This window comes from Astyanax mexicanus, chromosome 1 (genome assembly GCF_023375975.1).
Source record: "Astyanax mexicanus isolate ESR-SI-001 chromosome 1, AstMex3_surface, whole genome shotgun sequence".
Taxonomy (NCBI): Eukaryota; Metazoa; Chordata; class Actinopteri; order Characiformes; family Acestrorhamphidae; genus Astyanax; species Astyanax mexicanus.
The window spans coordinates 48,424,511-48,442,044 of record NC_064408.1 but is presented as its reverse complement, the minus strand read 5'-3'; the positions used below and the strand labels follow the sequence as shown (position 1 = coordinate 48,442,044).

Genomic DNA, 17,534 nt, shown 5'->3' with positions numbered 1-17,534 from the left:
AATAATGGGCCAAAAGTGTATGGGTCAAAACTGATACAGATGTAAAACGGCAACATTTAAGTTTCAGCATAGCTTTTTTTATCTTAGACTTGTAAAACTGAAGTCTGTACAGTCTTTGTATTCTGTTGTGACTGTGGCAATGTTCCTCCAGCCAGATCTAGACAAAGATATCATCATCACCATAATTTCACAGCGTTTGTGGGCTGGATGAAAATAGCACTACAATGTGGAATTAGTAGTGGGTAGGCTCCATGATGATGATTTGAACAGTCCTCACAATCCTCCTGATCCTGTAGTCGTGTTCAGAACAGCTGGTCAGGATGCTCTCTGTTGTCCCGCTGTAGAAGGTAATGAGGGTGGAGTGGGAACTACACATGCCTCATTTAGATAAGTCACAAGTCAAGTCAAGTCAGGTGGTGGTGGAACAGACACTCCCGTACCTTTTGCCAGATGGCAGAAGGATAAAATAGTCTGTATAAGGGGTGGGAAGGGGTCATTCCGAGGTCATTCAGAGTCTCGTGGATGCATCGTTTTGCAAGGGGGTGTCATCGGTAGGTAGACAGATGTTCTGATGATATTCTAGGCTGTCTCAAGCAATCAGCTGTCATTTCACATACAGGACAACCTGGTCAGGATGCTCTTTTGTCCCTCTGTAGGAGATAGTAAGGATAGAATAGGGAGGTGTATTCTCCTCTAGGGCTGCAACTATTGGCTATTTTGATAATCAGCTAATCTGATGATTATTCTTTCAAATAGCAATTGAAAATTTTCAATTTCTGGCATATTCTCCATCTCTAAAAACGATAGAAATATCTGAAAATAAGATTTAAAAGACATTTAAATGTCTAGATGTTGTTTAACTGTGGAAAGTACTAATAATTAGTGATTAAATATGTAATCTGTTGTGTTTGGGCACTTTTGGAGACACAGACTAAGTTGAGTGTAACCTGAGTGAATGAACCATTTACCAATTTCCTATTGCACTTCTGTTCCCAGCACTTTGTGTGATGCGGTACTGTTACAAATAACGATTAGTCGACAGTGAAATTTGAAGTCGACAAATTTAAATAATTGACATTGTTGATTGTATCGACTAATATTTGCAGCCTTGTGCTCTTCACCCCCCCAGAAAAAGTGATGGTGATTAGGTGTAAAACTGTAAAAGGGCTGTGTTCCAAGTGCAGGCAAATCAAATGTCTTTTTAAATCAGATCAATTTAAATAATTGTATCTGCATGAATTGGTGCGCTCAAGAACTTGGGGTTAATATCTAACCTTTGGTTCTGGTCTTGAACCTCCACATCACTCACCATCACTCTAGATTTATTGAGGTCATTGTTTATGATGTTGTATGTAAGTGATGCAGGCAAAAGACACATTGAAATTTGATTTGCACGTCCAGAGACTTCAGAATAAGAGGAATAAGAAGAAGTGTCATTATTGTGTAATTACTGTTCAGACCACCTACAAATGTGGTTTAGATCCAATTAGCAAAAATGTCATGAGGTTTCTGGCTGTTCAGACTATTAAAATGAATCTAAATATTGTCTAGATTGGCCAAAATCCAAAAATTGTATTTGGACTTGCAGTCCAACGATGAGAACTAAGACAAATTTAGATGTCAGTACATTTAAATTAACACAACTGGTTACTGGTCTCACTGGTTGTGCTAAATTCGCCCACATTGTCTTTTATGGTGGTCAGTCAAAGGTCACTCCAGCTGAAGCTATTTCCATGTAGCTTTTAAAGCAAGAAAAAAAAATAATAGCAGAAATCGTTGTGGGGTTTATCATGGCTGAATTATTCATGAAGTTGTATCGCAATGCGAGCCAGTTGCACTTGATTTTTTTTTTTTTTTCTCAATTTGAATAACAATATAATAAATTCAGAGATCCGAGGGTCATCTAGACTGTGAATCATATCCCGATCAGATCCCTCAGCAAACAACTGTGTGTGGTTAGCATCACTGTTTTGTAAATGAAATGAAAAGCGACTAATAACAGAGTGATAAACAGTCGGCAGCCGGAGACGGGAAAAAGGTAGAGAGGCGATGTTGAGTGCAGGCGGTTAATTGGAGCTTTGGGAAGAGAGCGTGTGTGTCTGCTGAGGTTTCAGGTACATTGCTGTAAAAAGCCTCTGAGAGTGACTCACTCGTCTCAGGCAGAACGAGAGGCACTTCCGCCCCGTGCCGTCGGAATTAATTTGCCTTAATTGGCATTCATAAGGCAGACGTTGCAGTTTTTTTTTCTTCCTCTGGCCGGGATAAGGCCATCTTCCTCTGTTTGCTCTCTAATTGAAATTTCCATTATGAGGTGTAAACATTTAGGAGGCGCCGTGTGAATATTCATCAGAGCGGGCGGAGGAGAGTGGCGAGTTGTGTTTATGCGATAGTGTGTGTTCAGGTCCTACCAAACATTGTCCATCAGCCAAGATGTGAAGACGTGTTTGGTGTCCCGGTGTGCCCTGCGGTGTCACTACTGCCTCCATCGCTTCATTCATATTGCAGAGCAAGAGTGTTCAGAGTTTAAATTGTGAGCTGCAGTTGTAGTTACTTTCACTCACATTGGCTTCTATAGTGAAGAAAAAAAAAACGAAAGGAAAAATAACATGAGAACAGAATGCTGGTCTCATTTATGAGGGTCAGTGTCAATGTGTCTAATGAACTAATTACCAGAATGAACACACTTTATTTCACACCAGCGCTGTGCTTTTTACCAACAGGTCATCAGTGTAGGTTGGTCTAGTCCACAGTTAGCTAACAGGCTGTAGTTGCATATGTAGCGCAGTAGTTACTTTTTAAAGTTTTAAAGTTTTGCGTCTTTTTCATAAATATGACAGATGACTCAAATATTTGGCAACTTTTGATGTTTTGCCAAAAATGAAAAAAACTAAACAATTTTGATTACGCTATCTTATTGAGATTCAGGATATTAGAAATATTCACTGCACAATAAATGTTTTTTTTGTGTGTGTGTGTGTGTGTGTGTGTGTGTTTTGTAATAGATTTATCTTAGAAAAGTACAAAAAAACCTTTAGGCTATTTCATTTATACAGTGGTAAAAAAGTGGCAAAATTAATGTTCATATTTGGTATGTTTCATTTTGTTCAGTTTGGGTTTGGCCAGAATTGAGCATTTTGTTGTATCATTTGCAAATAGAAAACGTATTTCAATACCATAATTATGTCTTAATTAACTGACTTGCTAAAGTCTGATAAATTGTGACTTGCCTAAGTCTACAAAACGATATTTTATACATGTATTTATATATATAAGGACAGTGTGACCAAGTGCAGTTAGAAACTGAAATCTGACAGAAAAAAAAAAAATATATATATACATATATATATATATGTATATATATATATATATGTATATATATATATATATATATACATATATATATATATACGTATATATATATATATATATATATATATATATATATATATATATATACGTATATATATATATATATATATATACGTATATATATATATATATATATGAAAAATCCAGTAAAAAAATATCAAGATATTTCCTGCTTTCAATGTTAATGTTACCAACATTATCCTGAACTAAACTGATTTCCGTATAAAAGATGTGGCTTAAATCCAGTTGGGGAAAAGCAGATGTGCTAAGATAAATAACTATACTCATCTTGAGCCAAGCTGTGTACATAAGCTATTATGTATTAGCTACATAAGCATCTGAAAATCTAAAGCTAAACAAACATCAGACTGCAGTCAAACTGTTGCTTCAAGTATTACTGGCCTTGGTGTGAATTCCATCTGGCTAGTGTTTGTGTGTTTTACATAACCATGCTCTTAATGATTCTCTCTCTCTGTCTCTCTTCCTGTCTATCTCTCGTTCTCTCAGCTCCATCTCAGGTCAGTGAGGTGATAAAGGAGAGGGTGCAGGAGCACAGTGTCCAACTGTCGTGGCAGGAACCAGAGCAGCCCAATGGAGTCATCACCGAATACGAGATCAAGTACTATGAGAAGGTGAGCTCACTGCAATATAGCCTCCACTGCAGAGTCTATTAAAGCCGGGGATGGAGCGAGAGTGAAGAGAGAGAGAGAGTAAGTTAGACAGGCAATGAGAAAGTCGGCGAGGTAGAGAATGTGTATGGTGTGTGTGTGTGTGTGTGTGGGAGGAGTGTGGGACTAAAAAAGCAGGGAGCTCTGTCTCTGCATTAGTGTCGCAGACCGTGTGGGTACTAGTGCAGGCTGATAAAACACTGAGACGGATAAAACTGTAATGGTGTCATATACATTTATACACCGGCCATCAAAATGAATGGCCAGTTGTACATGATGTATGCCATATACTGATGCTGAGTGGCTGATTTTCCTTCTGAAGAATCTATGGATCTATGGAGTTAGGGAAGTACTGACACAGTTCAGATCTAATCACTAATTTAAACCCTGTTTTGAACTCATTTGTGATGAAGAACAATCTGTGAACGGTCATCAACATAAGAGGGGAACTAACATTGATGTTCTTTTTTTTTTTGCATGTTGTTTCAGCAGGTTTAAAAAAAATGTTTTGCTTCAGGGTATATATGTAAAAAAAAAAAAAGAACCCCTAGATGATGATGTGTTCCTTCTTCGGTTGGCATTTACATTTGTGTTTAAGAACATAAAACAAAATTATCTACATTTGGTTTTAGTTACAATCTGTACATTTTAGCTCTTATCGTCCCATGTTTGGTTTGTTCAGATTTATGTATCAAAAACAGTTCTAATTCAAACATTGTATCTGTTTAATATCTATCCATTCCATCCATCCATCCATCTATCCATCCTTCATTTTTCTATCAATCCAAACAAGTGAATTAATTTTCCCTGCCCTTTGTCTTTGGCCTTCTCTTCAATGATGGGGATAAAATGATCATTTACATTGAACTTAAGTAGATGAAGCTAAACAAGGCTTTTATTAGATATATTATTGGATTTATACAATATCTATCTATCTATCTATCTATCTATCTATCTATCTATCTATCTATCTATCTATCTATCTATCTATCTATCTATCTATCTATCTATCTATCTATCTATCTATCTATCTATCTATCTATCTATCTATCTATCTATCTATCTATCTATCCCACTCCTTTCAAACGATCACATACTGATAGCATGTTTCAATCTGCCAAACAGGGATTTAAAATCCCAATCCAAACATTTTTTGTCATATCTAAATAAGATGTGTTATCCGCATGCCAGTGTAAACGGTAGAAAACACACTGAATTTGGCATTTTCAATTACAAATTGAACCACTTTTACATGTGGTATTGAAGCCTCTATATTTGTTGAGTGGATGGTTTAGAGGAACATGGATGGCAGCAATGAGGGATGTTTTCACTGGTGAGAAAGAGAGATAACTGACCTCATAAATATTTGGGGTGATGCCTTCCATTGCACAAAATTAAAAGGCACATATTGCAACCGCTCCCATGTTGAAGACATTTCTAGGAAAATGAGTCACATTTAAAAAGAAAGTGTCAACAGCCTTGAAAACATCAAATTTGCCAGTTGAGTTGAGTGAGGACATTTGTTTTCTTACTATGCGGGCTCTTTAATGCAAATTTACATTCCATCAAATGTAATACCATTATTTTTATATTCAGGAAGCCGCTGCAGCCCCACACTAGCGGTTACTTATTTTTCTCCAGCTCAGTTCCCATGCATTTTTTTTTCTTTCATTTTAACTTTTTATTTTTTTCTTTCTGCTGGCTGGCACTGCTCTTTCTCCTCACCATTTGCATTCGCTCTGCCTGCAGCACAGAGGCGAAACCTCAGGTCTGTCAGGAGCGCATCCTTCCCCCATAATTACAATAATGAATAAGACACTCAGGAGATTTTAATTAGTCAGAAGTCCTTCACACTGTAGAATATTTCAGTCCTGCACTCACACACGTATGCTCAGCCAATCGCTGCGCTACATATGCTGTTCCGCCTCAGCTCCTAAACAACACCTCCTCAGACATGCTGAAGTACAGGCGCACAGTAAAACATTCATTAGCAGATAAAAAAAAACAACAACACCTAAACACACACACAGACACACACACACAAACCCTTGTTATACCCAGACTGCATTAGTAGTCTGTCCCTGCACCTCCTTATCCCTTATCAAGCTCCATAGTGTCTTAACTCACACTCAAACAAGTCAGCTAGCAGAGCATGAGCGCGAGAGCCCAGTGCAGGAGCCCAGCGCGAAAGCGCCAAAGAAACAAGAAATTTGCAGGGTCTCACTGATCGGCCTGTTGAATTTGGGTCTCGTGGGGCATGTCCCGGGCTGCCTGCTGCAGACGTAGACTGCCCGGGTGGAAAATTAGAGACAAGCCTGACTCTACTCCTAACACCAGCCTCCGTTCAGTCCGAGAGAGTTTTGTTAAGTTTGATATATATTTTTTATTTATTTATTATTGTGAGCCATGATTACCTACCTTGTGATTACTGGGTGAGAATGTGTTTTGAGATACAGTATATACTGCTAACAATTAGGGGTTATAGGAATGCATCAGTGCATCCTGATACAGTCTTTTTTCTTATGTGTGTATTGCAGCAGTGTAAATACATTAAATGATCTAATGTTTGTGGACAACAGAGGGAAAAACACCTATGATTAAAACTTATGATTTTGTAAAAAAAAAAAAAAAAAAAAAAGAATATGAAAACATGTCTTACACACCGTGTTAGTGATGTATGTAGTAGTAAATGTCCACAACGTTTTAGTCAATAATTGATGTAATGGCAGCAGGGATGCACTAATTTCTGATATGTATATGTATATATATATATTAGTTGTGTAATGAATACATTATATAGTAAAATGTTGGACAGCAGTGGCTAGTAACACATTTTTACTATGCTTATTTTTGGACATAAGGTGCACTGCATCATAAGGAACCCTGAGTGTTTTGGTAAACCATGGAGATATTAACTAGCGGTTCGTCCCACATAGCTTGTTTTAACACGGTAAACACGCAGGCTACAGTCCGATATACTCACCTCTGAAGAGCTAGCACTTAGCGGCTAATGCCAATGCTGCTCCAGCAGTGCTAGCCGGGGTTAGCAGCATACTACGGGTTAATACTACTTACTTCTGAATGGTGAAAGAGCTGGTGCTTAGTGTGGTTAGCAGTTAATGCTAATACTGTTCTAGCCCCGGTGCTGGTAAACTAAACTGAAACTCCCTTATAACGCTGTACTTTAGCAGAATAGCTTTACTGCTTCTTATAACCTGACTGGTAAAATTCATACATAAGGTCCAGCAGATTATAAGGAGTACAGATGACTTTTTTTGTAAATTAAAGTATTTTAAATGCAATTTCATTTTTACTGCAAATAATATAGCATTTTAAATTACACAAAAAAAAAAATACACTTTATGGTCAAAAGTTTGTGAACAATAAAGATGAGATGTCAATGACTGTATACAAAGTAAAATTCCCATAGGGAGCAGGTTTTCACTGGTCCTACATGTTTTGTTAATTTCATGAATAATGCAGTAAATACACTATTTGATCAAAAGTTTATGGAGGCAAGCAGAAGCTTGGTAAATTTCTTGATTTCATAAGAAATGTAAGATGAGCAGGTGCCAGGTGTCAAACATTTGGCAACAGAGCAGTAATGTTCTAAACAGTGCATCTGTTTGAGATTTTTTTAGCAGATTTTCCTCCACACGCAGCTTTAAATGCTGTGGGCTCACATGGCAGCGTGTTAATGGAATGACTCAGAAACGTACAGTACACTCCCACCGACAGTATGTGCTTTCAGCTGCATCACAGGTTGTCCTCACTCCTCGCTTCCATACGTTCCATTAGAGGCATGTGCGTGTAAACGTATGTAGTTGTGAAAGACTGAGTAACAGATCACATTCAGTCCTCTTGAGGCTGGAGCCTCTGACATGGCCATTGTGGACGAAGTGGCACTCTTGACACGCTGCTTTCTCTCAGTTACCACAGTAACGGATGAATGCTGATTTATTTTTTTTTTCTTTTCCATTCTTTTGAATGCCACTTCTTCACAAAAACCCTCCAGCGCACCAGCAAAAGTGTTTATTTTCATCGCCTTGAATACAGAGCGGTCATTGTCCCTCTCTTCTCTCTTTTCATGTGAAGGACCAGAAGGACCGCATCTACTCCACGGTGAAGTCCAAGTCCACCTCAGCCACCGTCAACAACCTGAAGCCCAGCACGGCGTACGTGTTTCAGATCCGAGCCTTCACCGCCGCCGGCTACGGCATGTTCGGCCCCAGGCTGGAGGTCACCACCAGGGAGGAGTCGTCAGGTGCTGGTACGGATCAAAGGCTGTCCTTATCTCTGGTGCAGTTACCCTGTATTTAAGGTTCTAGACTGGGGGAAGAGCGTTAAGTTAAATATCAGCCTTGTGACCCCAAAAGTGTGCTTTATGGTTTATTCGGGCCATTAGCATCATATACAGACTATACACCAAAATCACCACACACTTTCCTTAAAAAAAAACAATGGGTTGTTACTATATGTAATCTTACATAGACTTGCTGTGAGGTTTCTGATGCTGTAACTGAATGTATAAACTGTCTAGAGTGTAGTGATTGTTAAAAATCATAATTAGAACGAATATGATACATCCTTCATGGGAATGGCAAATTTATTTATGTTATTTATTTATTTAGAAGATTTATTCACTTCATTATAAACAAATTACATTTTATATACAGAAGAAAAAAAATACAAATCACAAATAAAATGAAAGGCAGCAGAAAAAAGTGAATAATCGTATAATAACTTCCCCTTTTACCCCTTAAAATAATTTAAAACAATAGGACCAATATTTACCAGAAACAAAACTAAACAAAAGCATTTAATCCTTCCTTCTGAATACAGTTTATATTGTTACACATAATACAATTTTATTTTTTTAAACAAACCAACTTTTATCATTCTTTTAAACACACACATTAAAATAGCATTTTTAACATCACTCTTTATTTCAATTTAAACTTTAATTAACTCTTAACTTTAAATATTCCATAATCTCATTCCTTGAATTAAAGTACACCGCTCCTTCGAACTAGTTCGAAATATCTCGATAGATAGATAGATAGATAGATAGATAGATAGATAGATAGATAGATAGATAGATAGATAGATAGATAGATAGATACACAGATACATAGATAGATACATAGATAGATACATAGATACATAGATATTGTTTCCAACTAACAATAAACAACTTACATTTCATATACAGCAGAAAAAACATACAAATCACGAATAAAATGAAAGGCAGCTGAAAGAAGAAAAAAATCATATAATATCTGCCCCTTTTAAACCCGAAATAATTGAAAACAATAGTAATTTACCAAAAACAAAACTAAACAAAAATATTAAATCCTTCTCAAACAACAGTTTATATAGTTACACATTATACTAATTTCATTTATTAAACAAACCAACTTTTGTCATTCTTTTAAACACACACACATTGATATAGCATTTTTAACATCACTCTTTATTTCAATTAAAACTTTAATTAACTCTTAACTTTAATTATTCCATAATCTCATTCCTTGAATTAAAGTACACCGCTTCTTCGAACTAGTTCGAAATATCTCGATAGATAGATAGATAGATAGATAGATAGATAGATAGATAGATAGATAGATAGATAGATAGATAGATAGATAGATAGATAGATAGATAGATATAGATATTGTTTCCAGATGATCTGTCAGATCATTTTGGGATTCCTGAAGAAATACTAAAAGCATGTTACTATTACCATTTGTCTTGTATAAGTACATTCAGTAAAATTGTAAAAAACTTAGCAGTTGTACAATTTTAGTTTATTTTGATAGATATTTTATAAAATATATAAAAACATTAACATTAAACATAGTAATTTATTTACTAATGTATGTAATATATGTAAAATATTTAAGATATGCAAAGTAAAATCACTACATCAAACGTAGTGAAATGTGAAACACAAAATACAAGTAGTATGATCTCAGTGTACAAGTGCTGAAAGCTAATGAAAGCTAAAAAAAGAAAGATGTAAATTAACACGTAACTTACCAGCTAACATGTGAACCACAATCTAAATATAAGCTAATATAAAGCCAACCATGAGCTGAAGTGCTAACTTTAAGCTAACCTGCCTCCTGCAAGCCGTTTAATGTGTTCTAGTCTCAGACAGAATGCTGTATTCGAATAAAATGTTCATATAAGTGAACAGACAACTTTTACCTGAAGTTACCAGTCTCAGACTTGCGCTGGTTTTAAGTTGCTCATGGCAGACTGGTCTGCTCTCTGTTCTACTTTTGTTGCAGATTTACAGGGAGCTGGTATTTGAGCTGAGCTTAGCCACAACCTCTGCATAAAAAGGCTGAATACTTGTCAACTTACCAGCCATGATGTGCTCTTTAAATACTGCTGTCCCAGTGTATAATTTAGCAAGCTGGAGCTGCAGATCCTGTTCCTTCAGCACTCTGTCAATGCGAGCAGACTTTTAGCGGCGGAGAAGCGGCCCAAACGAGAAACAATCCAACCTGAATGTGTCATTGTTTCAAATGAAGGGCACCACGTTACCATGGGGGACTATTAAGCCCATTTTCAGAAACAGTAGAACCGTGCACTCGCCGAGACCCTAAAATAGAGCAGAGAGGAGGCGACAAAAAAAAGGGGGCTACGACTCTCCGCCTCATCCTACATGCTCGGCTGTGGCACGGCAGTGTAAAAACTGAGCCTTCAGCAAGTTTGTGACAAGGATTTTCGGGGACCACATAAGCTACAGTATATGATGGTGCAGGTTAATGCAGGTAGAATATATACAGAGCATTTAAATAGCTGCATGTGATCACTGGCTTAGTTTTAACATCTTAAAAGGACAGCTCTTCGCGCCTGTGTCTTTACAGACTATATGCATTTGTCAATGTAGGAATTCTAAAAAAATACAAAATGCATGTTAATATTACCATTTTTCTTGTATAAGTATTTTTAGTTAAATTGCAATATTGGTGGCCAATCTTCATTAATTGCACATTGCACCAGTAAGAGCAGAGTGTGAAGGTTCAATTAGCAGGGTAAGAGCACAGTTCTGCTCAAAATATTGCAATGCACACAACATTATGGGTGACATACCAGAGTTCAAAAGAGGACAAATTGTTGGTGCACGTCTTGCTGGCACATCTGTGACCAAGACAGCAAGTCTTTGTGATGCATCAAGAGCCACGGTATCCAGGGTAATGTCAGCATACTACCAAGAAGGACCAACCACATCCAACAGGATTAACTGTGGACGCTGTAAGAGGAAGCTGTCTGAAAGGGATGTTCGGGTGCTAACCCGGATTGTATCCAAAAAACACAAAACCACGGCTGCCCAATTCACGGCAGAATTCAGTGTGCACCTCAACTCTCCTGTTTCCACCAGAACTGTCCGTCAGGACAATAAATTATTGTGTGTAATATATGTAAGATATCAGAGAAATGCAAAATAAAACCGCTACATCAAATTTGGTGTTGTGTGAAACACAAAAAACCTAATAATGTAGTAATTCTTAATGAAAATAAGCCTGAGAATTAACAGCAGTCTCTTGGTCTGTGTGTTTTTTTGTGTTTTAGCCACAATAGTGTCCAGCGAGCAGAACCCAGTCATCATCATCGCAGTAGTGGCAGTAGCCGGCACCATCATCCTGGTCTTCATGGTGTTTGGCTTCATCATCGGGAGAAGGTACGCTCTCGCGGGCCCGATTGACTCTCCGCTCCTGTGAGTCTCCTCTGCTCTGGCATGCTTTGCCTTTTCTGTCCCTCACAGGCCACCATAGCCGTGGAGTTCTCCCCAACACACTCCCCTCTGGCCCGATATCATCCGCCAATCATCAGCATGCCCAGTGTGTGCCGTTGTCTCACCAGTGCCCAGGAATTCTGGGAATGGATGTGCATGTGCTTCATCTCATTTTTCCTCTCCTCCTGTTGGGGTACTGTAGGGGTGTCACGATACTCATATTAATCCTTCAGTGTTAAAGCAGTAATACTGCGATAATGATTATGCACTGTTTATTGTGCTTTTTATATAATAACATGATGCATTTTTTGGGTGAATATTTATGAAATTAAGAATATTTATGGCTAATTTGATAAAACATGATCCTGCTCATTGCCAGCATGGACTTTCACATGTTTTAAGTCATCTGGCTGTTAATTATTATTATACATGAAAGGTATAGGTATAGGTCTTATATTTGATAATAGAGATTATATAGTGGACAGTATAGTCAATATATCACAATAAGTGTACAGTTACACACAACAAAAAAATACAATACAATACAATATTTCAACACACAGACATAATGCAGGAATAATAGTGCCAGTATTTGTATTCCTTTCTTTTTTAATTCATTTTAATAAAAAAAAGTTCTAAACAACATTATTACATTTTAACAGGTTAAGCTATACTTTTTAATTAGTGAAATATGCAATTGGTTACTGATGTTTATGTACTAATTATGGCTTTGTCTGGTTTATTACAAGATTATCACTTTTAAAGATAAAATGGCATACTGACCACTTTAGTTATGTGTAGAAAAAAATAGGAGAGCACTTCAGTTTCTGAATCAGTTTCTCTGATTTTGCTATTTGTAGGTTTATGTTTGAATAAAATGAACATTGTTGTTTTATTCTATAAACTTCAGACAACATTTCTCCCGAATTCCAAATAAAAATAGTCTCATTTAGAGCATTTATTTGCAGAAAATGAGAAATTGCTGAAATAACAAAAGCTTTCATTTTTATAAAGTTTATATTTCTAAACTATTAAGAGTTCAGAAATCAATATCTGGTGGAATAACCCTGGTTTTTAATCACAGTTTTCATGAATCTTGGCATCATGTTCGCCTCCTCCAGTTTTACACACTGCTTTTGGATACAAGCAGTTCAGCTTGGTTTGATGGTTTGTGATCATCCATCATCCTCTTGATTGTATTTCAGAGGTTTTCAATTTGGTAAAATCAAAAGAAAAACTCATAGTTTTTATGTAGTCTCTTATTTTTTTTCAGTGCTGTATTTAACAATATGTTTTGAGATGTGCATACATTTAAATCGTTTCCTTTAAGGATGTACCATCACAAATTTCATTTACAGATTCTGAATACTTTACTATCCAATTCTTTATTAATCCATTTCCATTAACCTAGTACATTTTAAATAGCCATATTTGCAATATATAACTAGTGTTATTTGCAGCATTTTTCTTTTTTTATGTCTGTATTGAAAACATAATGTGGTGCAAAAATGTACACATTATGTAATGTGTGTATCGTTACCCCCCTGTCGTACTGGGGTGGGCTTCCCAAAAGCTTTTTAGCACAAAGATTATTCTTAAGTTTCTTGCTTTTGGGAAGCTAGGCCCTGTTTTGTATGTGTGTGAGTGTGTGATTGTGTGTTCGTGTGTGTGTTTATATATGCCTGTAAGCCTGTGTGTGCGTGGAGCGACCCTGCACTGGTCAGCACAAACCTCCCGCCATTTTCTCCACAAGCACCTTTCTCTACCTTGTCAGTCACGGCCTGGCCAGCTGTGCCGGACCAATTTTTCATCTTTTCGTATTGCCATCTTACTGGAGCACGCTGACAGCTCGGTGGAAGCATGCCGACATGAGCTTCCCCTCAGCCAGCCTTTCCCATCTCCCATCACTTATAAGCATGCTCATATTTGGCTGGATGCGGTGCTGTAATCAGTTATCCACTTCAAGTTCAAAGGGCTAGCTTGCATTGCCATTGGCTTGATGGAAAATGAGAAAATTAATTAATTATTGTTGTCTAATTCCAATATTGGCAGCCAAACTTCGACATAAATTAAAATAAGGCCGTAGACCTTGGTTCGGTACATCTCAGTGTAGGATATTAGTGCACATTATGTCATCATGTACACCAGTGAGCCAAAACATTATGACCATTTGGCAAAATATGCTGTTAGTAGGTGTTCACATACACCTACCTAATTCAGCTCATTCTACAAGACCTCTAAAAATGACCTGAGCATTTTTTTGGCAGTGGACATGGGGTTAGCCATGGGTTAGCTATCTAGGGTTTCATATTGTCGCTGTCCTTTGAAAAACACTTATCTTTTATCTTCAATTTTTAGTTTACTACATAATTTGAACAGACAAACTGTCCCTTACACTGTGCCGAATTTTTTACATTGACTTTGGCTTCCATTGAAAGTTTACAAGGTTTTTTCTCTCTCCTGTAATGGTGCTGTTTTGGAGATAAGTGTTTTTCATTGGACAGCGATGATATGTTTTGTGTGTTGTGAAGTATTTCTCCCAGAACCATCATTAACAATACCTGCAATCTGTGTTACAGTAGCCTTTCTGCCAGTTCCAACCGGAAAGGCTAGGCTTCATTGAATTCATCATAAACATTAATGAGCCAAACACCAGCTTAAAACCCTGTAGCTGGAAGGTGTTTGTTCTTCTTTACTTTGACTACTGTCAGTTTTAATGTGCTCACCACAGCTGACCTGGAGCCATGTTGCTTAGAAACCCTCAACGACCCAGATTTTGGTCATAAGATTTGGCTCTTTGTCCAAGTATTTATGTATGTTTACATACATCCCAGATCTGTGATGTTGTTACAGAAAAAAATCATTAATAGCTAATACTATTATTAGCTTAATTTGTAAGTGGTCATAATGTTTTGCTTTGCTCTTTCATATAGAAACTAAGATGTCTGTCTGCAGGCAGAAATCCCCGCTTTTAAAGACTCTTTTTATAGATTTGTAGGCTCATTTTACAGCAGTGTAAATACTGTGAACCTTCATGTCCCCGTGTTCCAGTACAACTTGTTTATTGCTTCTCCTTTTATGTCCTGTTTCTATATGAAGGCACTGCGGCTACAGCAAGGCTGACCAGGAAGGAGACGAGGAGCTCTACTTTCAGTGTGAGTATCTGCTTCTCTTCGTTTATGCACCCACCACCACATACACACACACAAAAACACACACTCTCTCTTTGAGATCTTTTTTTTTTTTTTTTTACCATAGGGCAGGTTTAAGGAGAGCAAATAGGGAAAGACGAGTAGAGTCTCACTATTTCTCATTGCATTTGATGTACTTATCTTCGCCTTCAGCCGCTCGACTTTCAAGAACGTTTTGGCTCCGATTCCTTTCGTGAAGTTTAGTCACTAGCTCCCTTTAAAAAACAGGTCAATAAGATAAGACGAAGCACTCCCCACACCCACAGCACTTAAGCATCGACGTTAGCGCCTTCCGGATCTGTTCCCATGGCTAAGATGTAGCGCTCTGGGTTGGGCTGCTAAGCCCCTGCTCCCGGGCCCTTCACCCAACGAGCTGCTTCCCCTCAACACTCTCTAATGAAGCCCCTGGAGATGGCTGTGCCGCCGGCCTCCCCAGACACGCTCCGCTAATGATCAGCGCTGTAGGCAAACTGCTGATTTGGAAACAAAGGGTCAAGGTGGCACCGCTAGCTCGCTCCCACACAGCTGCATAGCTTGACAAGCGCTGCTTGCTAGCATGCTAACATCCAGCGCTCCATCCTTAGCACCTGCCAAGCAGTATGCTCTGCTGCACAACAGAGGCACAAGGAACCTCCAACAAAGCCTTCTCGGCTAATAAAAGGCCCTCGTTTGGTAAACGACAAGAAACCGACTGGCAGGGGCGGCCGCAGCACAATAGGACACGCGTGTTTTGTGTGGACCCAATTTGTCATGATGAGTTGCGCCAGCGGTGCGAGCGGTGATAAGACGTGTCCTATCAGATATGCCGACAGCTGGGATGGACGAAGCAATTACAGGAGGCAAAGGGACGAGCGACATAGGTCATTGTCTCTTCTGGAGCTGTCGCTAAGTCCCTCTTAAGGAACTTGAGCTGGACAACATTTAAAAAATATATATATATATATTATAAAACTACTGATTACATCTTAGCTCAAGTGGCCTACTAATGTTCCTCTATAGCATCAAAGTTCATTGCTTTTAATTTATTCGCTAGGCAATAGAGCAGTTCCAGAGTTTCATTCAATACTTTTGCAACGAATTGCAGTGGCAAAACTGATCATCCTCCATTAGTACATGACTGCAATATTTTCTTTTTTTCCTTTTAATATTGTTGTTTGTGTTTGTGTCAGAATAAAATCAAATCCAACAGGAATGCAATGTTCTAGAATCTGGCTTAAAGTCTTTTCAGAAAAAAGTGAAAGCCCTTTCTGAAGCACAGCAAGGACAAACAGCTTTTAAATACTCTTTTTTTTTATTTGCAAAAGAAACATTGTACAAGCAGCTGTCAACAAACATTTGGACGGTGAGTGTATACTGACACTTGCCAAAGCTTAGAAACAGCACACTCTTAAACAAAAGGGCTCCTCTGTGATTCTTTAGTCTTACAGTGACATGCTAACAGTCATAGGATAGCAGTATGTGAATTGATCATGAGGTGTTACCTCAGGGGATGACTTTGGAACATCTGTGCTATGATTGCTTGAGACAGTGGTTCTCAAACTGTGATACTGGGTACCACTGGTGGTACTCGAAGCATCCCAAGGTGGTACACTAACCAGATGACCTCAGAAAAACATCTGCTTGCATTGAAATATTAAGAACTGAAATCTATGACGTTTCTAACTGTATTTTTTTTTTTTTTTTGCATTACATTAGTTAGTGTTCGATGTTAGAACCTGTATGTAAGCTAAACTTTTATCAGTATTAACATCAGTTAATCAGTTATTAATTAAAATACTAACTTACAGACTACAAAAGCGAGCAAGCTCCACACAACAGGCAAAGAACTATTGGCTAAAGATATGATGACGTATATGTGTGGATTACACGTCTAGGCTTACTGTGTATAAATAACTGTGTTTATGGGAACTACATGTGTTTCTGTGAAATGGCTTGTAGGTGGTACTTGGAGGTTTTCATTTTGTCTTTGGTGGTACATGGCCAAAAAAAATAAGGTTGAGAACTACTGGCTTTAACTATGAAATGTTATCTAGTGGGTGAGGCTAAATTTTGGCCAGCTTACTCATGGCAAGGTGATGTGAGTGATCAAAATTTGAGGCTTGAGGCTTGAAAGAGGGTATCAGAAGGGTGAGACATTCCATTGTTCCAAGGTGTATGAGCATTTAACCATTCCTCAACTATTCCTCAATCCACAGTATTACACACATATACTGGAAATATGACATAGACGGCACTACCACCCACAGTGGACAATACTGTGGGTGATAATGATGGTGTGGTGTTCTTTGTTGTAGTTTGAAATCTGATGGGAAACAATACTAGCCTCTTGTTTTTTTTTATAACATTTGGCCCTTTTTCACTCTGCAGTAAAAATCTATAGAACCCTTTTTGTAGTATCAGTATGCCACCAATGATACAAGTCTTTCCTACCTGACTGTTCCATATTGTTTACAGATTTTACACATTTGTCTTCAGTTTAATCTGTTTTTTTTATTCACATACCTGTTGTTTTCTGATCCCCTAGTTTTTCACTCACTGATTTGTTTTCAGTGTTTCTGT

The 17,534-nt window shown here is 37.8% G+C and overlaps 1 protein-coding gene across 7 annotated transcripts in view; it reads left to right on the top strand.

Moving 5' to 3' along the window:
* Positions 1-17,534, top strand: part of epha7 (eph receptor A7) — a 132,654-nt gene that overhangs the window by 98,493 nt on the left and 16,627 nt on the right. For 4 of the 7 annotated variants that reach the window (XM_049479371.1, XM_007254920.4, XM_007254921.4 and 1 more), the window contains exons 6-9: positions 3,877-4,001; positions 8,133-8,307; positions 11,622-11,730; positions 14,884-14,939. In XM_049479371.1, the coding sequence (XP_049335328.1) occupies positions 3,877-4,001; positions 8,133-8,307; positions 11,622-11,730; positions 14,884-14,939 (465 nt within the window). Of the gene's footprint in view, positions 1-3,876; positions 4,002-8,132; positions 8,308-11,621; positions 11,767-14,883; positions 14,940-17,534 lie in introns of all 7 variants that reach the window. The other 3 variants (XM_049479359.1, XM_049479366.1, XM_049479354.1) reach the window with 1 other exon arrangement.